Source organism: Pongo abelii, chromosome 1 (genome assembly GCF_028885655.2).
Source record: "Pongo abelii isolate AG06213 chromosome 1, NHGRI_mPonAbe1-v2.0_pri, whole genome shotgun sequence".
Lineage (NCBI taxonomy): Eukaryota > Metazoa > Chordata > Mammalia > Primates > Hominidae > Pongo > Pongo abelii.
Genome location: NC_071985.2, coordinates 131,862,670 through 131,886,279, shown reverse-complemented (window position 1 = coordinate 131,886,279; position 23,610 = coordinate 131,862,670). Strand labels below are relative to the sequence as shown.

General features: G+C 37.1%; 1 protein-coding gene across 1 annotated transcript in view; it reads right to left on the bottom strand.

Moving 5' to 3' along the window:
- DPH5 (diphthamide biosynthesis 5) overlaps positions 1-23,610 on the bottom strand; it is a 35,786-nt gene that overhangs the window by 6,728 nt on the left and 5,448 nt on the right. The window contains exons 3-4 of the mRNA XM_002810549.6: positions 17,315-17,423; positions 5,127-5,247 (exon numbers count right to left, since the gene is read on the bottom strand). Of these exons, the coding sequence (XP_002810595.3) occupies positions 5,127-5,247; positions 17,315-17,423 (230 nt within the window). The remainder of the gene's footprint in view (positions 1-5,126; positions 5,248-17,314; positions 17,424-23,610) is intronic.

Here is a 23,610-nt window from a genome sequence, read left to right as displayed (position 1 = left end):
ATGCTCTATAGAATCTGATTTTTAAAAGGAAGAGGGTTGAGGAGAATTTTTACAAGCAAATCCTTTTTAATCAAGGAGTGCATTCATGACTTCATCTCAAGCCAGACGCCGCATTACTTTTCCCTTGTCTTCACACAGTCCATAATTATTCCTCTCTATTTCTACTTGCTAGAATGTAAGGTTCTCTGATTCATCTTAGTACCAGGACCTAGCATAATGTGAAGTACCCAGAAGACACTCCATAAATGTTTACTGAATAAATTTACTCATGCGGCTCTCATACAACTCAGTCACCAGCCCATATTAAACTATCCACCCTCTGGGCAATGTAAGTCCTAACTCCTTCATAAAGTCTTTGTTGACTTCTCCTCAAATGCTTTTTGTTCTTGGAAACATCTACACAATTAATGCTATCTTTTATTAACCTCTAATTATATCATATATATTGGTCTTGTCTTTCTAAGTAAATTTTAAATTCTCTGTGTTTTCCTGCCATGGTTTATCCTCACTAATCCCTCTGGAACTTAACCCACAGCAGGCATTCAATAAATACATACTAATTTAAATAATGAGAATGCCAGATGATAAAACGATGAGAACTATGGTTTGAGGATTTGAAATCATGACATCCTATACTTCACACCCTGTTCCTGCTTTTGTTAATAGAGCAAGGAAGATATATTGTTTAACCTTGTTTGTCTTTTCCCAGGAAAGCTAAGAAAAGGGGCAGCTCTTAGAAAGACAACTCAAGAGCCAAATTTCTGGTTTGTCCTTCCTGCCTCTCCATACAACAGAACTTAATTGTTCTTTAAACTTTCACATGCACAACACATTAGTTCCAAACGAGATTTCAAAGCTTTGAGAGCACGACCCACGTCTACACTTCCTTAGTATTCCAAAAGAAACTAACTCTACATGGGGCATAGGGTAAACACTCAATAAATACCTGTACACTGATCTTCTATCTGCCTTTCCAAAGCTTCTGAAAAGATAAGTGCCGCTTCCTCTCCTTCCTGTCTTTTTTTTTTTTTTTTGAGAAGGAGTCTCGCTCTGTCGTCCAGGCTGGAGTGCAGTGGTGCAATCTCAGCTTACTGCAAGCTCCGCCTCTTGGGTTCACGCCATTCTCTTGTCTCAGCCTCCCGAGTAGCTGAGACTAAAGGCACCCGCCACCATGCTCGGCTAATTTTCTGTATTTTTAGTAGAGATGGGGTTTCACCGTGTTAGTCAGGATGGTCTCGATCTTCTGACCTCGTGATCCGCCTGCCTCAGCCTCCCAAAGTGCTGGGATTACAGGCGTGAGCCACCGCACCTGGCCTTTCCTGTCATTTTTAATGGATATATAGGGAGGTTATCAGGTAGCCTGCCTCTCAGATTCTTCCTTCCCTGTTCTGTTTTAGAACCTTTCAGTACTGTTGTAAAACATACATTCTAGTATCTGAGCTTCAATGAATCCCCATTTTTCATCCCTCAGATACATCTACTTCTTCAGCAAAAGTCCTTTTAAAAATTATCCTTCGCCCGTCATCTACTTTGACCTTCTACCCACAGCTGGCTTTAACTGGATCTAACTTTGGGATAACAAGATGGATATATCTGATGGCACAGTCCACACCAACTCACAAGTCTTACAGTGTCCTTGTTAGTAAGGACTATAAAAAAGTAAGACCAGTCTCTTTTTACATGGAAATTTCAAAGACAAAATTATAAAGCTAATTAATGATGAATGAAGCACTAAATCACACTGGCAATAAACTAAAATAAGAAAACATCATACTAGCTGATTGCAAATATTGGCATAAGACAAAAGAAAATGTGTTAGAGAAGCGTTTATGGCCTAATCTAGATCTATAATTAATTAGATGTCAAGAATAAAAGGGGGCCCGGGTGCAGTGGCTCAAGCCCGTCATCCCAGCACTTTGAGAGGTTGAGACGGGCAGATCACTTGAGGCCAGGGGTTTGAGACCAGCCTGGTTAACATGGCAAAACCCCATCTCTACTAAAAACAAAAATTAAACAAGCATGGTAGCAGACTTCTGTAATCCCAGCCTCAGGAGGCTGAGGCAAGAGAATCGCTTGAACCCGGTAGGCAGAGGTTGCAGTGAGCCAAGACTGCACCACTGCACTCCAGCCTGGATGACAGGGTAAACCTTATCTTAAAAAAAAAAAAAAAAAGCAAGAATAAAATGGAATTAAAAGGAGTGTATTCTGGCTGCAATTGACTGAACTAGCAAGAGTTAAAGATTTTCTGTGCCAATGGGTCATAAGACCAAGTCTGAGAATATAGACTAAATAAAACTTCAATTAACTTCCATAAATATTTATTTAGTGCCTACACTGTGCTAGACTTCTAGACATTAGGAGGAGAATAAAAAGCAAGATAAAGTCTCTGCTCTTATGAAGCAGTGAAGAAATCAAGTTAATAAGGTAATTCATATGGCTGGTAAGACTATGAAAAAAGTAGTGTCAGGTTATAACACATCACTGAAGGGATTCAGGGTGCAGCACATGAGATTAGATAAAATTTCACTCAAGATCAGGAGCCAGCAAACTTCTGAAAAGGGGCAGGCAGCAAATATTTTAGGTTTTGAGGACCATATGGTCTCTGTCACAACTACTCATCACTGCTGTTGTGGCATGAAAGTAGCCATAGATAATATATAAATGAAGGTGCATGGCCATGTTCCAATAAAGCCTTATTTACAAAACAGCAGGCCAGATGTGATCCATGGGTACTTGTTTGCTAATCCCTGCTCTAGATATTAATTTCTATCCTAAGAAATGCCAATCATTAATAAAAATGTATTATAATCTTTTCTATTAAGACATACAGCCAGGCACCGTGGTTCACTCCTCTAAGCCCAGCACTTTGGGGGGCCAAGGTGGGTGGATTGCTTGAGCTCAGAAATTTGAGACCAGCCTGGGCAACATGGCGAAACCCCATCTTTACAAAACATACAAAAATTAGCTAGGTGTGGTGGCATATGCCTGTGGTCCTAGCTACCTAGAAGGCTGAGGTGGTAGGATCACTTGGGCATGGGAGGTTGAGACTGCAGTATGCTGAGATTGTGACTGCACTCAGCCTGGGAGACAGAGAGAGACCTTGTCTCTTAAAAAAACAAACAAACAAAAAATTTATTTTGTTGCTTAAAATTAAATATTGTTAAATAACAGAGATTGGCTATATTATGCAAATAGCTTAAAAATTTTTGGCAAATAGGCCAGGTGCAGTGGCTCATACCTGTAATCCCAGCACTTTGTGGGGCAGAGGTGGGAAGATCTTAAGGTCAGGAGTTCAAGACCAGCCTCGCCAATATGGTGAAATCCCGTCTTTACTAAAAATACAAAAATTAGCCGGGTGTGGTGGCAGGTACCTGTAATCCCAGTTACTCGGAAGGCTGAGGCAGGAGAATCGCTTGAACCCGGGACACGGAGGTTGCAGTGAGCCAAGATCACGCCACTGCAATCCAGCCTGGGCAACAAGAGCAAGGTTCCATCTCAAAAAAATAAAAATAAAATAAAAGGCCGAGTGCAGTGGCTCACGCCTGTAATCCCAGCACTTTGGGAGGCCGAGGCAGGCGGATCATGAGGTCTGGAGATGGAGACCACCCTGGCTAACATGGTGAAACCCCATCTCTACTAAAAAAAATACAAAAAATTAGCCGGGTGTGGTGGCACGCACCTGTAGTCCTCACTACCCAGGGAGCCAAGACAGGAGAGTTGCTTGAATCCAGGAGGCAGAGGTTGCAGTAAGCCGAGATTGTGCCACTGCACTCCAGCCTGGGCAACAGAGTAAGACTGTCTTAAAAAAAAAAAAATGTGGCAAACAGAAATCTTGTCTAATATTCTGAATATCTGTATTTAATATACAGAGGCCAAAATTATGGGCTTATTCTCTGCCCTGATCTTGTGCTATGTGATAGACATTTTGGTGAGTGACTTCACACACAGTTTCACTAACACAGTACAATTCAAAGTATGATCTCAGGACCAATGCCAGTATGTGAGCTTTGTGTTACCAGTAAATGATGAAGTAACTACAGGAGTAAGAATATGTACAAAATTTATAGTAACTTGACACTGACATAAAAGATTGAAAATTTAAAAATCAAACATATGTTTTAAACAACCCAACCATGGTTCTTTACCACAAATAGTTTGAGAAGTACTGCTCTTATACAACTCCATGACGTAGGAGGAATTATTCCTATTTGATAAATATGAAGGCTAAGGAATGTTTACAGTATTCTCTAGCTAGTAAGTAGTAGCACTGGGATTTTGTCTTCTGATTCCAAGTAGAAGTATCATTTCAAAGTCATCAAAAATGTCAGTTAGCTGTGTTCTGTTTAGTCACATTATTAAGTCTTTGATACCAGTATTTCTTTCTACAATATATGCTGCTAGAATAGGGGCTGATTAGCAAATGTGAATCGGTAAAATTTCAGTGCCTCTGCTAGAAAGAAAACACCATGGCTTTCTGAAACTCAGTACTATTATCTTGGTAAACAAAGATAGTGATCCCAGCTCTTTCCACACTAAACAGGAAATAGGATTTGGGGAAGAAGGTACAATGAAATGAGCTATTATTAAAAGGCTATCTGATTCTACCAGTTCTGCTAACAATTGACTAGGTGACAGTGGGGAAATAATTCAATATTCTGGGCCTCAACTTCATCTGTAAAACAGGCCTCAATAAGATGATCTCCAGAGTCTCTTTTAGATCTATCATTGTGAATCTGATAGCATCAATACTGCAGTATTCAAAGAACCTCCCTAGGAAGAGGCAGGATGGTCCTTGGTAAGACTTGCTCAGTGCATGTCTATTGGATTGCAGTAAATCCTTGATGGACAAATGAGTAAGATATGGAATACTGGAGAGGATCTACTAGGGCAGGGCATAAGAGGGAGCAGCATAACCATGGTGTGTATGCAGAAATAGCCACATGGGACTTGAAGCAGAAGATGCATGTCTCTCTAAGAGTATGGGAAAGAGTGTGGTCTGCATAGAATGGCTAGACTGTGTCTTTTCTTACCTCTAGCTAATTATCCACAGACCTTAACACAAAATCAAAATGAGAACAATATGATAGTTCCATATTGTTACTTCAAGTAAATTCCAAAACCCTTACCTAGTAAACATAATGTGTGCATGCCATTTTGTCTGTTCTTCTTCACTTTGTCAAAGAAGCTTTCTGGTCTCCAAGTGTCTGTCCAAAAAACAATAGAAACGGTCTCTCCAAACTTATATAACTAGAAAAAAAAAACATTAATTAATGATGGAACAATTAATTAACTACTATTTCATAGATAAGGAGAGAATTTAATCATTTTACAACCAAAATAAAAAGTGAAAACCCAACTTGAAATGGGGTGGGGATCAAATCTGTCACCAAAAAAGGTAACAGGAACTTCTCTTTGGTTCATGGTAGCTAGTGTCTTTCTGATGCCAGTAGTAAGTAAGTTGCAGTAATAAGTTTCTAGTATTTCTGCATTCTGTATAGGAACATGTGTAACAATTTCATAATTTAGCTATATAGTTGCTAAAAATACTGAAATGCAAAGAACCCAGGAGAAAAAAAAAAAGAGTTCTGAGCAATCAGAGCAGGGTTCACAAGGTTAATATTGTTCTCATTTTACAGATGAGACCATCAAGGCTTAGAAAGAGCAACTGACTTAGCTAGTCACATAGCTAACTAATATAAAAATAAACACTTAAATCTAGCCTGAGGGAATGCTCTCTTCCATCACACTATCTCAAGAAAACAAAGCATATACTCACTCCTGCCATTGTTCCAAACCTATAGTCCCTTAATTTGGCAAGATTCTATTTGTTCCCTCACTATAGAATTCAGGGATGAGGGCCTTTTTCCAAACCTTCTCTTTAACCCGCAAGTGGCTCACCCGGGTTCACCATCACTACAACCAAGAAGCTGGCTTCTCTGATCCAGACTGGCTGAACTAGCTCGCTTAAGTGAGTCCAATTTCAAATCTTATGTGAGAAAATCTACTTTTGAATTCTGGCTCTGCAACTTGTTGGCTGTGTGATATTACTGAAAGATTTTATCTCTAAAATAGGAATAGTGATAAAATTCTGTTCTTCCTACTCCTAGGGTTGTGAGGATCATATTACATGTAAAAAGTTATTCAAACTGTGAAACAATAGGTTAATATTAGTTCTTATCTCAGCACTGAGCAAAGGACATTTATTTTCAAAGACAATATAAAACAGAATACTAAAGTTGTATAAAGATTTAATTATTCAATTTAAATAGTACTTAAAATAATTTATAATAGAACTGGTAAGCACTAGACTCTGAAAGTCACATCTAGTCCTCTGCCACAAATTAACCGTGTGCCTGAAATAGCCATGTGACTTCAGGAAGTCACTTTTCTCAGCCTTGGGTTCTTCAATTAAAAATGCAGAAACTGGTCTGGAGCAAGGATTAGTCATCCTCTGCTTTCAGTAGCCTAAGGCTTTTCAAATCAGTTTCAGAGGCTCAGCAAGGTATGAGGGGAAGACAAGCAGGAAGGAAACAGAGAAGGTTGTGCATTCAGGTGCTTCATCCCTAATTCCCTAGAGCAACAGCTCAACGTTTCTCAGTTTTTACATAATGAGGTCCTATAAACTATAATCAATACTCATAATGGTGACTTTGAGTTCTAAAGGGAAGGCTCATCATGTTCCTCATAGGCCACAGCCTACATCTTACCTACCAACAAGGTTTACTCCCAAAGTCCATTTGAAAGCTGCCTAAAAACATATTATCTCATAGAAGTTATGCTATTCAGTAGCAATGAAATTCACAGGTCAGTGTACAAAGACCCATGTAACTCCAAGTATTCAGTCATGAAACTTCCTGCCACATGTGACAAGGTTTCCCTGTGACAATGTATTTCTAGTTCCAATGTGGAATGCCAGGAATATGTTCACTCTGTGCCAAGCTACCAAGATCGGTCCTGGCCCTGCTGAGGGGTTTTGTTATTATTATTGGGTGATGAGAGGCAAACTTAGCCAACAAATACTTATTACAGATCATCTACTATGTACCAGGTATTATGCTAGTCACGGGTTTAAAATGACAGGCAAAACACAGCTCTGGCTCTCACGGATTGTGCAGTCTTGCTCATGTCTCATACGGCAGAGAAAGGCTCTGCAGTCATGGCAGTGGTTCTTACTATGATTAATCACGGACAAGTCAAGTAACGTTCCCAATCCTTGGGAGGAACCCTTCTACAAAATGGGTATAATAACTGTAAACATAAAAATGTGGTTTTAAGGGTTAAATGACACAAAGTATGCAGAGTGCCTAGTAGTGCCTTACACATGGAAAAGTCTCAGTGTTAGGAATTTGATGATATAATAATGATAATGTTTTAATAATGAAGATGTTCTAAAATGCTGTGTCCTGCTTTAATCCAACTGCTTTCCTTATTGGAGTAAGCTCAAAAATATTACTAAATACTTGAAACTACATTTATGATTTCATTCTGACGAGTTCAACTGTTTACATTCTAAAAAGGATTTTTCACATCTCAGATCAAACTATGAAATATTAGTATTATTCCATAAAAAAACTTCAAGGTAAAACTGTTAAAAAAATTATATATGCAATAATACATACTTTAAATGGGTCTTAAATACCTTAAGAGTCATGGGAATACAGTCATGGAAGGAAATAAGTTCTTCATTCAAAAAGAAAGTGACAGATCACTTAAGAAAGAATTGAGATGAAAGTCACATATAAACACTAAAGCATTTTGTGTAGCAGTGTCTTTGGATTGTCTAATTTGAGAGATTAAAGAAAACCTCACACAAGCACTGCTCTCCAGGACCTTGATTTATAAACTGTAACCACTCCTGTAGCTGTGGTGCAAACTTCTTCAGTGAATCCTGGAACATTATGCAAACAATTTCACCATATGTCAATACCTCAAAGAACAAAAGAACCAGTTCTTTGTGTTTCACAATCCAAGGGCTTACCAGTGAATTATACTAGAGCAAAATCACACAGTGATGAGAACTGAGATTGCAGAAGCCTAAGTATTGAACCATCCTATAATATTCATATAAGCCTTTGTGCTGTGATCATTTTTCCTCCAAAACATTATTGCTGCAAATCTAAATTTAAAGACTATAAAAACAGCTGTTTTGTAAGAGACAGTAGGTAAACACAGGCCTTTTTAAATTTTAACCTGGAGTAACCTATAGAGAAAGCAGTTTACCTAACTTATATTGGATTATGTTTTATCTAGGACAAAAACCAAAAAAACTCAAAACATCCACTCATTAGGCATAAGGCACAATCTAGTTAGAAGATGCACAAGAAAGACAATAGTAGGTAGTAATAATTATTATTAAATATGCTATAGACTCTAAGCATTATAAGAATTCAGCATTTCCCCCACTAAGAGGGCATCTGAAGGCATCTTCTGAAAATACAAGGTGTAAGCTAGACCTTGAAAGACAGTTAAGATTTAAGACTGGAGAAACTGAACATGGGGAAAGAATGAGATACTATGAACAAAGTAACAGAGGCGGGAAGTCTTGGGCAATATTTAAAATGGCATTAAGCCATTACCCAGAAATAGCTAACTGTGCCTGACTTCTCTCTAAACATATATCTAATTCCTGACATCTTATTTAGTGCCAATTCCTGTAAATTCTGCTGTATAATTTATGTAGCTGACTATTCATTTCTTTCCCTACAACCATGGTTTGAGCCCTCAATATCACTTGCCTGAATAACCTTAACAGTCTCCTAACTCATCTCATAGCCATCAATATTTCTTTCCTTTTAGAAGCACAGATGCTTTGTAAAACTCCATTTTAGATTTCAATGCTTTTGTTATTTTGTATAATAAATAAAAATATTTTCTGTGGTATTAAAGCTAAAAAAATCTGTTAAGAAAAATTAAACTTGCTAAGAACTCTATTAAGCCCTGCAAGTATCATATATTTATATCCTAAATTAAATCAGTTAAATCTGTGAAGTGAAAGAAAGCCAAGCCAGCAAAACTGTCAAAAAATGTACCACAAAACCACATAATCAAGAGTGACTAGTTTTCTCTTCTATACAGAATACTGTTCTTGGGGTTGGGTTTTGTTTGTTGTTGTTTTTATCCCCACATACAATTTGCATACCATTGATGTAACACTGAGTTTTGATGACACTAAGGAAGAGTATGCACATGGCCGCACACTAGGTACATAAAGTTGAATGACTACGTAGACAGAAGAGCTACAAGATTTATTCTCACACATAAATGAGAGCCACTTGTAAATTAAATTTTAAAATGACAATTTTAAAATTTCAAAGACAAGATCGAACTCCAGGGTGGAAGGCAGGGATTGGGGGAAAAAAATAAATAAGAAATTCAACTCAGCAAGTACTTGTTACATATTGATTATATGCATGGCACTGTGATAGAATGCAATGGCAGATAGGAAAATGAGTAAATCAGAGTTGATAATATGATAAAGTCATAAACATACATAACATGGCTTGGCTGTGTCCCCAAGCAAATCTCATCTTGAATTGTAGTTCCTATAATCCCCACATGTTGTGGGAGGGACCCGGTAGTGGGGGAGGTGAGGGCGGGGTGCAGTTACCTCCATGCTGTTCTCGTGATAGTGAGTTCTCACGAGATCTGATGGTTTCATAAGGGGCTTTCCCCCCTCTTTACTCTGCACATCTCTTTGCTGATGTCATGTGAAGAAGGATGTGTTTGCTTCCCCTACAGCCATAAATGTAAGTGTTCTGAGGCCTCCCCAGCCATGCTGAACTGTGACTCAATTAAACTCCACAGTTTATTGACCTCAAAGTCAATTTGACCTCAAAATTGAGTCACAATTGACCTCAAAGTCAATTTTCCAGTCTTGGGTATGTCTTTATTAGAAGCATGAGAATAGACTAATACAACATACAAGTAACTGAACATTCTATATAGGATGGGGATTAATTTACCAAAATTGTTTTAATGGAAGAATGGCACAATTATATTTACAATTTAAAAAGAAAACTATGAAGTAGGAAAAAAATGATGGTAAGGTGGCGATTAAAAAAAATAATGATTAGAACCAGTAATAAGTGGAAACAGAAAGGAAGAAAAAAAATTAAATATGCTCATGACTTAGCAGGTAGTCAAAAACTGTTCCTAAGTGACTAAAAGAATAGAAAGAGCTTAGATTATTTTCTTCTAAGACCATAGAAGGATACAGAACTCTAGGTGATAAAATCTAGCTTAATACAAAGAACACTAAAACTAGGTGTTCTTTGTATTAAGCTAGGGTTTTTCATTACTACATTAGTCCCTGGACAACAATGAAACCAACTAATGCTTCTGAAAAGTAACAATAAGAATCACTACAAGGTCGACAATGCTGACTATCACAATGAATGTTGTGGTATTAAAAAAAAGAGAGGAAATGAGTTGTTACTTTCTGAAAGTAATATACATTTTTCCAAACTAGAAATGCATTATATAAACAGATGAACATATGGCAATACTCAAGGTCACTCATGCAATAGCAAGAGAAAGTGGAAACATTTCACAATGATAGGAAATTATACAACCTTTTCTCTGAAGTCAGCCACAACTGATAATGCAGTTTTTATCTAAAAACATTGCTACCTGGTTTCATGGAACTGTCTCATTTATCTGCCTTTTAAAATGTTTCAAAACCATTTCAGTCACCAAATTTCTACAAGAGAACTAATATATTCTATCACACAAATGATTAAGAAAGATAATAAAATTCTATACAAAGAAGTATTTCAGAATTTGTAATTTCTTCTAATATTTGTTTGGCCTATAAGATCAAGTAAATATACACATACTAAGTGTTGAATAAAAAGACTGAAATGTGCCTAAATTGGTAACTGTGGATATCTCTAGGTGGTGGTACTATGGATGCTTTTTTATTTTCTTTTTATACTCAATATATCTTCCTAATTTTCTGTGAGCATAGAAATCATTCATTATCAAGGAAAATGGTTCTTCTAAAGCAGGAACAATGCTAAATGGAAGCAATTCTGATTCTGTATGTCTAAGCTAACTGCTTCTGCAGAAATGTTAAACTCAATAATTCAAGAAAAGGACTTTGGCCGGGCGCGGTGGCTCACGCCTGTAATTCCAGCACTTTGGGAGGCCGAGGCAGGCGGATCACGAGGTCAGGAGATCGAGACCATCCTGGCTAACACAGTAAAACCCCGTCTCTACTAAAAATATAAAAGAAATTAGCCGGGCGTGGTGGTGGGCGCCTGTAGTCCCAGCTACTCGGGAGGCTGAAGCAGGAGAATGGCGTGAACCCGGGAGGCGGAGCTTGCAGTGAGCTGAGATCGCACCATTGCACTCCAGCCTGGGCGACAGAGCAAGATTCCGTCCCAAAAAAAACAAACAAACAAACAAACAAAAAAAACAAAGAAAAGGGCTTTATTCTCCTATCTTCTGTGTATTGAGAAAAATCTCTGATTTATTAAGATTGATCCTCAATTTATTAAGCAAATTTTCATTACCAGGACATCTAAACACAACCAACATGCCTGGCTTTAGACATACAAATAGGCTTTTCTTTCATTAGAAAAATCTGCAAAATGTTAAACAAATACAAGCGTTAGAAATATCTGTTAGGAATTTAAAAACATGATTTTAAAGTATATGTGTTTATAACTATTATTTTAATGTGAAAAATCCTAAAATTTATTGAATGAAAATTTGAGTACCTAATGCATCTCAGTCAAGATAATCTTTGCTAAATGTTGGAAAAGAGGCTGGCTTTTTGGCTTCCAAATCTATATTAGACCTTATCTAGTTCAGTAATTTTCATACATTTTACTGGCACTTAGTGTACATTTAGTTCTGTTTTTCTAAATGAACTACTCTTAAGTAAAACATCAATAGAGTTAAAGATAATGATTGGGCTCCTTGAGGATCTAAATCTTTGTTATTTAGTGTTATGTCATTACTTCATTGTCTGCAGAATCCCTAAAGCATCTTCATACACCATGGTGTGGTTTGAAAACCAACACTCTCATCCAATCTCCCTCCCAATCCTCACCACATACCCTTACAGTAAAGGAATCCGAGATCCAGAGAAGATGACGCCTTAGTTACTGCCTAGGCAAGAAGTAAAACAAGGCCTTTTAATTTGAAGTTCAATTCTAAATCTTTTCCATTATATTTTTCCTCTACCAATTCTACCCAATATGTAGTCAATTTTTATTCAACATATATATTCTAAGCCTCGTGTTAACTGACTCCCTAGATAGCCAAGGTTTCTTTGGTATTTATGTATGCACATATTTGTATGTGTGTGTGTGTTACTGCAATACCTTACAGATTCCCTAAAGTGGTTCCAAGACTCTTTCTTTTAACTACACTTCTCTCTCTGTTGGGAATGCCTTCTGCCCTCTTGCCTATCTAGCTAACTTCTTATAATTCATTTTTTTAACCACTTTACTGCCTTATCATTCACATAACAATGACTCTTCCAAGCGTATGATTCAATGCTTTTTAGTAAATTACCGAGCTGTGCAACCATTGCCATACTAGTTTTAGAACATTTTTCATCACCCGACTAAGACCCCTTATGTCCATTCACAGTTAATCCCTGTAATGCCCAGCCCCAAACAACCATTAATTACTTTCTGTCTCTACAGATTTGCCTTTTGGGGACACTTCATGTAAATAGAATCAAATAATACATGATCTTCTATGTCTGGCTTCTTTGATTGAACATACATGTATTTAATATCTACCCCATGACTTTAACTCTTCCCAAGACATTAGTAGAGACTTCAAGGCAACATCCATACCCTCAAGAGTCTAGGAGTAAGATAAACCTAATCATACTCTTCTACATAATCAATTCTATGATTAATCTATGGTCCTGAAAGCACAGAAAGAGTGGCACAGGGCTCTTAGTGACAGGAGGCAACTGCTCTAGCAATAACAAGTTTAACAGAACCAACCAAAGTAGGAAGCCAATCGAGCAATAGTAATAGAAGAATCCAGGCCTACAGACAAGTCTTTGGGGGTACAAACCATAATAACTGTGGTAGTGGAGATGGTAGAAAAGGACCCATTAGCATAAAGACCCCAATTCCTTTCCTAGGACTATCAGTAAGGCAGAAATGGCTCTCTACATCTCCCCAAATCTCAATTCTCTTAATAGAAAATGCTCTTCAAAGTTCACTTTCTAAATCTTCTCTTATGCCCTACTCCATACAGTAAAAGCCACCATCATCTTTCCTCTAAATGACTGTAATTTAGAGGATTTCCTCAATTCCAATCTTGCCTGGCAATAATTCAATCTCCACATATTGGCCAAAGCTTATGTTTTAAAAAATTTATCAGATCAAGTATTTATACTGCTTAAAATGCTTCAATGTCAATCTGTGTCACTTAGGATAACACCTAAACTCCTAATGTTGGATGAGAGCCTAGTGATCCAGCCCTATCCACCTATCCAACCTCAGGTCACTCTTCCCCTTGCCTGCTATGATCCAACAAGCCTTTCCTTGGTTCCTTTAACAAGCCAAGCTCATTCTCACTTCAGGGCCTTTGTACTGACTGTTTCCTCTGTATGGAATATGCTAGTTCCTTCTTAATTTGTATCGAATCTCAAATGTCACCTTCTTAGAGATACCTCCCCGACCTCAGTAGTGACTTAGTCACTCTCTAAATACCAGTCTACTTGAATTTCTTATGCTTACCATTATCTAATATTTATCATTTTATTGACGTTGTCTCTTCTGCCCACTAAAATAGAATCTCTTTGAGAGCAAGGACCCTATTGGTCAAGTTTATTACTGTATCCAAAGGCACTTAGAAAAATAAGTAGGTTAACAGTATTTGTTGAATGAATGGATCACTATTCTCTTTAAAGAAGTCTAACTTGGAAGCCTCTAATACACTTTTTATTTTACAAGGAAAATTTTCATCAGGAATATGGAGTTTGTGGTAGAGAATTTTATTTTATGACAAGCCTGCAAGATAGTGCGTATCAACTGGCTGTGTGTGTGAATGTCTGTGTGTATGAAGGAGTGTTAGATAGTTATACAACGATTTTTACCATCATAGTGATAACAAAAATTTTCTGTTGGCTAATAAACTACAAAGGTAATGAACAATACTCAGTGGTTGATTCTGAACTCTGCATGTTGTTTCTTTAGAAAATAACAAAAACAACAGAATAGTTCAAAGGGGGTTGATAAATTGATAGCTGAAAAGTCTGTCTATTTCTAGGTTAGAAATTTCATACCGCTACTCTGTAATCTACTCTGTTCAATAACTTGATGGCTGTTTTTGAACTCATGGAGAGCTCTTTCACGGAGATGACAGAAGGCCTTTTCACAGTGGTTCTCATCTCCCTTTTAAAAAACTGATCAAGAGGGCATGGCAAGATAACCTCTCAACATCCTACATTTAACAAGTGTATACTGGGAATTAAAAATGTACTCTTCCAATCCTGCCATGCCAAACGAAAGATAACACAGTTCTTTCACTTTCTAAGTTTTTAATTTGTCTAGGTTGGTAATTCTCAAAGTATGATACCTGTAGCAATAGCTTCAGCATCACCTGAGAATTTGTTAGAAATACAAATTCTCAGACCCCATCCCAGATCTACTGTATTAGAAAGTTTGAATATGAAGCCCAGCAACCTGTCCTACAAGCCCTCTAGGTGATTCTAATAAATACTAAGTCTAAGAACCACAGATTTAGGTTACTGTTTCTTCCATAAGCGCTAGTCCAAATAGTAAAGAGAAAAAGGCCAGCTATTATAAGGAAGAAGACTTTGTCAAAGTACTTGCAATATGCAGAATATCTATACATTTATGTTAAAATTTAAGTGTGTTATGCATATGATTTTTAATGCTTTTTATATTAGAAAACTGTACAAAATGAATCAATAATTACCTCTTCTGATATGAATAATTTCAGTGGTACAGTAAGTATATCTTCATAGAAATGTGACCACTATATAAGACAGAACCTAAAAAGGCACCTCCTGTTTTTCATACAAATAGTCATTTCATATCCAGATTAGATAATAAAACTAGGCTAGGGGAAAAATGGTGTGTGGCTGTTTAGAGAAATCCCACACACAATTGTGAGAAAGTTTTTTGAAAAATAATATATGTGAATATGACTGTAGGTACTTACATGAAGACTGCTAATTCTCACCGTAAATTCCCACTCAAATACCTTCACCCAATTTAGACACGAGAACAATTACACTTTACCTAACTATCAGTGTGGAGGATCAGAAGGACAGGGTCACCCAGGTTTAGTTTTAACCAGTCTATAAAACAGATTTATATGGGATGTGTTCTATTTTTATGCTTAAAAAAGAAGCAAAAAAATTAATTAAAAATAGCTATAATTTAGAGCAAAATATGATGGAGAAAGGGCTAGTTAACTTTCTTTACAAGACACAAAATTATATGAAATATGGTAAAAATGTATGTCCTATTAGCTTAAGGTTTACATATCTTTATTTATCAAATGATAATTTCTCTCCTTTTTTTCTTTCTTCTAGCAGTTATCAATTCTTTTTTTTTTTGAGATGGAGTTTTTACTCTCGTCACCCAGGCTGGAGTGCAGTGGCGCGATCTCGGCTCACTGCAACCTCCCCGCCTTGCGGATTAGGGTGATTCTCCTGCTTCAGCCTCCCTAGTAGCTGGGATTACAGGTCCCTGCCACCACGCCCAGCTAATTTTTGTATTTTTAGTAGAGATGGGGTTTCACCATGTTGGCCAGGCTGTTCTTGAATTTCTGACTTCAGGTGAACCACCTGCCTCGGCCTCCCAAAGTGCTGGGATTACAGGTGTGAGCCACCACGCCCAGCCATCCATCATGAATTCTTAAAAGGCAGTATTGTCACAAGCTTGTCCAATCTGCCTTATTTTGTTGTTGTTTTTCTGTTTTGTTTTGTTTTGTTTTAGGCTTTTAGCAGCCTGAAGCCATGGTTTTTAGTTTCTGTCTCTAGTGATAAGCAGAAAAGAGGGATGCGGAAGGGCCCAATCAGCAACAGAAACTAAGAACCCATGACTGTACTCTCTCCCTTGGACACCCCCAGAAGGGAAGAATACTGGACTAGGGATCAAGAGTTTTAGCTCCATCTACCTACCTGAATGACCTTGGGAACATATTTTGGCATCATTTTCTCCATCCCTATAGCATTCTTTGTAGCGCTAACATTTTATAGTTCTATGAAAAGCATTCAACTTACTCCAACACAGAAATGTTCAAAAGGGTTTCAAAATGGGAAAAAAAGACTTGAATGGGCAAGGTTTTTTAAAAAGTATGCATTTTGGACCAAAAAAATAGCAAAATTCCATGCTAATTTAACATAACAACTAAGAGCAAGTGGTGAATACTGTCAGGTCAGGTCAATCATTTATACTTTTTCTCTAGTTCTTCACAAACACAGGCAACATTTTGACATAAAAAGCCAGTATTAGTCAATTAAATTGAACTATTCTCTCCAAGTCATACAGAAAATATAGTCCTCTAAAGCTACAGACATAGCATTGGTGCCTGATGCTAACGTATCTTCTTGAAAATATCTATTTTTAAATTATGTGTTTCAGGAAGACACACTGGGAAATACTTTATTTCACAGCTTCTAAGATGCACGTTGTTTTCCTATTATGATACATCTGAAAATAGGAATGTGTCTTAATAATTGATGTTGTCTTAAAACCACTGTTAGCCAAGCAGCAGTCATAGTTGTCATGGATTATCCATGTGTGAACATCAGAATACAAACACCAAGCTTGGAAAATGAGTATCAGTAGCTAAGAAGTAAATCTTGGAAACAATTGTGGGGCACTCTAACCCCTCAGAACCGAGACTGTTGGACACAAAAATAACTAACTTTACACATCAATAACTGCAAACCTGGTTTAAAAGCCTATATCACTGGCTTTTAGCTTTTATACTGATTCTATTAAGAAATGCAGCATCACAATGCTCTTGACAGCACACAAAACAATACTATATGAAAAATCATGGGCCTTGACAATGCTGAGTACGTCATTTGGATTAGTTTATATTTTCCTTTTTATGTAAGTACAAGTTGGATATAAGGTTAAAATCATTTTCTAGCTAAATCTAAACGCTCGATTCCAATAAGGGGGAAAACCTAGCATAAAAAAATTAGTGTTAAAAAATTCAGTCTATGTATATACTAAGTAGTCTAGTATCAAATAGTAGTATGTTTTATGATTCATAAAATACATGTATTTTCAATTTGTGGAAAAATAAAACATTTTTGTTTAATTCCACTGAAAAACCTCCTTTGTTGCATTACCTGTAAACCACAGCAGCCTACAGCATTCATTATGGAGGCATTGTGAATAACTCTATAAGGAATTCCCAGCTTTGTTGCTCTTAGAACAAGATCACTGTGTGTTGTAGCCCTGTAGTGAGAAAAGATTAGATTGGATTAAAGCAAACAACACTTTTAAGACAGTAAAGCTATAATATTTCCTGAGTTCATGTCAATTAAAGAGGCAGGAGCACTGCCTTTCTTCAAATTCTTCCACACACCTGCATAAGGCTTTCATCTGAGCTTTTTAGCAAGAAAATGCAAGACTAAACATGCCCTTCAAAATGTTGAGTTGCTACTATAACACTCCTAAAGCAGCCTTGGCAGCTACTTAAGAAAGGGACCTTTACTTGCCCTTTGTCCTGTAAATACCTGAAAAAGACATCTATGAAATATAAGCTCAGCGACTTAACTCTTGAGCAGCGATTCTTAAGCTCTTTGGTCTCAGAGCCCTTTTAAATTCTTAAAATTACTGCTCTAAAATTCTAAATTAGGGCACAACTAGAATCATTGCTCTATTTTGAAGGCTTTGTCTTTGTATTTAAAATATAAGGCAGAATATACAGGTATACCATGAAGATATTGCAAGTTTGGATCAAGATAACCACAATAAAGTGAATATCAAAATATAGCCAGCCACGTTAATTTTTTTGGTTTCTTAGTGCATATAAAAGTTATGTTTATACTATACTGTAGTCTGTTAAGTGTGTAATAGCATTATGTCTAGAAAATGTGCATACCTTAGTTTAAAAACACTTTATTGCTACAAAATGCCAACAATCATCTGAGCCTTCAGTGAGTTGTAATCTTTTTGCTAGTGGATGGTCTTGCCTCCATGTTGATGGCTGCTAACTGATCAGGGTGGTGGTTGCTGAAGATAGGGGTGGCTGTGGCAATTTCTTAAAATAAAACAGTGAAATCTGCTGCATTGATTGACTTTTCCTTTCATGAAAGACTTCTCTGTAGCATGCAACATTGTGTGATACCATTTTACCCACAGTGGAACCTCTTTCAAAATTGGAGCCAATCTTCTCAAACCCTGCTAGTAATCTATCAACTAAGTTTATGTGATATTCTAAATCCTTTGTTGTCATCTCAACAATGTTCACAGCACCTTCATCAAGAATAGATTTCATCTCATGAAACCACTTTCTTTGCCTGTCCATAAAAAGCCACTCTTCATCTGTTCAAGTTTTATCCTAAGATTGAAGTAATTCCATCATATCTTCAGGCTCCACTTCTAATTCTAGTTCTCTTGGTATTTCTACCATATCTACAGTTACTTCCTGCAATGAAGTCTTGAAGCCCTCAAAGTCATTCATGAGGGTTGGAATTGACCCCTCCCAAACTCCTATTAATGTGGGTATTTTTACCTCTTCTCATGAATCATGAATATTTTAAATGACATCTAGAATGGTGAAGCCTTTCCAGAAGGTTTTCAATTTACTTTGCCCAGACTCATCAGAGAAATCACTATCTAGGGCAGCTACAGCCTCACAAAATGTATTTCTTAGATAGAAAGACTTGAAAGTCAAAATTACTCCTTGATCCATGAGCTGTAGAATAGATGTTGGGTTAGCAGGCATAAAAACAATAGTAATCTTCTTGTACACTGCCTGAGCTCTTGGGTGACCAAGTGCATTGTCAATGAGCAATAATGTTTTGAAAGAAATCTATTTTTTTGAGCAGTAGGTCTCAAGGGTGGGTTTAAAATATTCAGTGAACCATGCTGTAAACAGATGTGCTGTCATTCAGGTTTTCTTGTTCCACTTACAATGCAAAGGAAGAATAGATTTAGCATAATTCTTACAGGACCTAGGATTTTCATAAGGCTGTATATATGAGCACTGGCTTCAATCTAGAGTCACCAGCTGCATTAGCCCTACCAAGAGTTAGCCAGTCCTTTTAAGTCCGGCATTCGCTTCTCCTCTCTAGCAATTAAAGTCCTACAAGGCATCCTCTTCCAATAGAAGGCTGTTTCATCCACATTGAAAATCTACTGTGTAGTGATTCATCAGTTATTTTAGCTAGACCTTCTGGATAACTTGTTTCCACAGCTCATACATTTATGTTATAGAGACAACTTTTTTCCTTAAACCTCATGAACCAACCTCGGCTAGCTTGGAACTATTTTTCTGCAGCTTCCTCACCCGTCAGCCTTCATAGACTTGAAGAGAGTTTGGGCCTTGCCTTGGATTAGACTTTAGCTTAAGGGAATATTGTGGCAGGTTTGATCTTCTATACAGAACACTAAAACTTTCTCCCTATCAGCAATAAGTCTGTTTTACTTCCTTATCATTAGAGCATTCGTAAGAGTAGCACTTTTAATTTCCTTTAAGAACTTTTCCGGCCAGGTGCGGTGGCTCACACCTGTAATCCCAGCCGTTTGGGAGGCTGAGGCAGACAGATCACGAGGTCAGGAGATTGAGACCATCCTGGCCAACACGGTGAAACCCCATCTCTACTAAAAATACAAAAAGTTAGCTGGGCATGGTGGCAGGTGCCTGTAGTCCCAGCTACTCGGGAGGCTGAGGCAGGAGAATGGCGTGAACCTGGGAGGCGGAGCTTGCAGTGAGCTGAGATTGTGCCACTGCACTCCAGCCTGGGCGACAGAATGAGATTCCTTCTCAAAACAAAGAACTTTTCCTTTGCATACATAACTTGGCTGTTTGATGAAAAAGGCCTAGTTTTCAGCCTATCTTGGCTTTCCTTTTTCTTTTTTTTTTTTTTTGACACGGAATCCCACTATGTCACCCAGGCTGGAGTGCAGTAGCGTGATCTCGGCTCACTGCAACCTCCACCTCCTGGGTTCAAGCAATTGTCCCTGCCTCAGCCTCCCAGGTAGCTGGGATTACAGGCACCCACCACCACGCCCAGCTAATTTTTGTATTTTTTGGTAGAGACGGGGTTTCGTCATGTTGGCCAGGCTGGTCTTGAACTCCTGACTTGAGGTGATCCGCCCACCTCAGCCTCCCAAAGTGCTGGGATTACAGGTGTGAGCCACCACACCCAGCCTCTTGGCTTTTTATATGCCTTCCTCATTTCTAGCTTTTGATTCAAAGTGAGAGACACTTGACTCTTTCACTTGAACACTTTGAGGCCATCGTAGGGTTATTAATTGACCTAACTTCAGTATTGTTGGGTCTCTGGTAAAAGGGAGGCCCAAGAAGAGAGAGAGAGAGTTGGGGGAATGGCTGGTTGGTGGGGAGCAGTCAGAACACACACAACATTTATCAATTAAGTTCGCCATTTTATATGCGCTTGGTTTGTGGCAACCCAAAGTACAACAGTAACATCAAAGATCACTGATCACAAATCATCATTAACAGATGTAGTAATGAAAAAGCTTGAAATATCACAATAATTACCAAAATGTAACACAGAGACAGGAAGTGAGAACATGCTGTCAGGAAAAAATGGCACCAATAGGATTGCTCAATGCAAAGTTGCCACAAACCTTCAATTTTTAAAAAATGCAATGTATGTGGAATGAAATAAAGCAAAACACAATAAAACAAGGTATGCCTGTACATAAATTTTCACAGCTTGTCACTCAGTCTTTATATGAGAGTCCTATCTCATATGATATTGGATTTTATATCTGTCCAGCAGTCATTTTATTTATAACTGTTTTCATTTGGTTACTGTGTATAATTAGGACGTGGGTATGCGTATGTACATATGTGTGCATATTTGACCTGTTGCCTTTCCTTTTTTAAGATAAAATCTCAAGATTCTAAGTAGGTAGACTGGAGTAAAGAGAGACTATAGATAAATATAAACATGGACACAGTGAAATGTAACCCCTTATCAATTTAGAACTGCATTTTAAAGGCCTTTTTCCCTCCTGATAAAAATTCCAGGCCCTACTGGGTAAAGCAACATTAGCATGTCTGAGAAACCACATGCAAACAAGCAGAACCTGTGGACTGGTCAATGCATACCAAGTAGGAAGATAAAGGGCTTTTACTCCATGGAGCAGTCAGATATATATTAACAAATGCCCACCAGGGAAGCCTGTTTTTAATCACATACATAAAATAAAACTGGTATGAAAAATATCATTAATTTGATTTCAAATAAGCTTTTAAAAAATAACATGAATGTCAATTATAAAGAATTGTTTTTAATATCACCTTCAACAGAATCTCACTACTTAACATTAAGAGTAAAGAAAACTAAATCAGTTTTCTTTGAAAACTGGTTCAAAATTACATCTCTATCACAAGTTTATTTAAAATGAGTAGACACATACATATACACACAAACAAATTTACTATTTCTAGGTATATGGCTCTATCTAAAATCATGTATGTGTATATGTATGTATGCTCAGAAATAGTAATAAATCTGTAATAACATACTTGTTACTTGAAATTGTTCTAAAGGCAATTTCAAAAAAGGAGATCCAAAAATGTTTTGATTAATGGAATCAATAAAATAAAGTACACAAAGGTGACCGATTTGAATATACAAAATTTGATTTTTTTTTTTTTTTTTTTTTTTTTTGAGACAGAGTCTTGCTCCATTGCCCAGGCTGGAGTGCAGTGGCACGATCTTGGCTCACGCAACCTCCGCCTCCCGGGTTCAATCAATTCTCCTGCCTCAGCCTCCTGAGTAGCTGGGATTACAGGCGTCTGCCACTACGCCTGGCTAATTTTTTGTATTTTTAGTAGAGATGGGGTTTCGCCACGTTGCCCAGGCTGGTTTCGAACTCCTGGGCTCGGGCAATCCACCCGCCTCAGCCTCCCAAAGTGCTGGGATTACAGGCGTGAGCCACCGCGCCGGCTCATATGTTTGTTTTAAATTTTATAATGTCTCCCTTTTTGACATAAGTGTGGCTGGTGGGCCAGAAATTCAGTAATGTTTGCAATGATATAGTGAAAATGACGTTTTCATGAACTATGGAAGCACTAACACTTGGCACTATCCTTTTGAAAAATAATTGACGATATGCTTTATTCTAGAAAATGTCCATGTCCACACCTTTTGATATTTTATTCCTAAAAATCTATTTTGGAGGATCTACCATAAGGAAACAATCTAAAATATGGGGATAAAGAAGTGGGAGGGAAGAAGGTATCATATACGTAAATTTATATGTGACAGCTTTATTTATATTGAAGAAAAATAGACTAATAATAATAATGCTGCCATTGATTTTATAGTTATTAGGTGCCAAGCACTGTTCACATTCATTACGTGGAATGGAAGCAGTCAAACAGCCTACATCAGGACATATTATCTGTATATGTATGCCACTAAGGAAAAGGCATACAACATAGGGATAAAAATTTTGTATTCATTATAATATTATAGTTACAGAGCATATTGAAATACAGAATGGAATAATAAAACAGAACCATCATTAGAAACAGTGTGTTTAATAAAGACTTCTTATGCAGAGATTTAGGGATAGAATGTTTGAGATTGTCAACTCTCACAGTGATTAAGTTCTATTGATTTAGTATATTTTTTTAGACTCATTTACTTTCTTTGTGTGATCTATTTCCATATTCCTTTCAATAACCTGGGTAAAAGAACAAAGATGAGACTACATGAACTTACTTAACTATGACTTTAAACTGTCTTCAAGAACTTCATATTGTTGGAGATGGACAGTGGTGATAGTTGCACAACAATGTGAATGTACTTAGTATGCCACTGAACTGTACACTAAAATGGTTAAAATGACACATTTTGTCATGTGTCATTTTACCATTTTAAAAGTACTGAAAAAAAATTTAAGATTCAGCATCTTAAACAATCTTCTTTTTATATATTTTATTTAAATAAGAAGGGGTCTTAAAATTAAATAAGGGATATTTTTTGCTCATATCTAAGAATTTCAGTGCCTGGCTGCATTCTATATTCCTTACCTGATTTCTCCTCCATTTAATCCACTCAAATTCCAATTAAAATTACAAATTCCCTACCATGCCATTTCCAACTATCATATCCTAACTATAATCTGCTGGTAAATAAAAAATAACTGCAGTACAGTAAATATTCCTTAAATCTGAATTTAAATACAAGGCTATATATGATGAATCACTAAGAAAGGGCAAATTAAAGGAGTCTAAATGGAAAAAAAAAAAAAAAAAAAGGCACTCCGGAATAAAACAGGAATGAAAGAGGTAGCATCTGAGCTGTATACTAATTTTATAGTACAATTAGATATAATCAGGAACTGAGAAGAACTGTTTTAAGGAAAAAGCTTGAGCAAAGAAATAGGGGAAGAATATTATAAAACACTTATGAAATGGAAAGTTGTACCA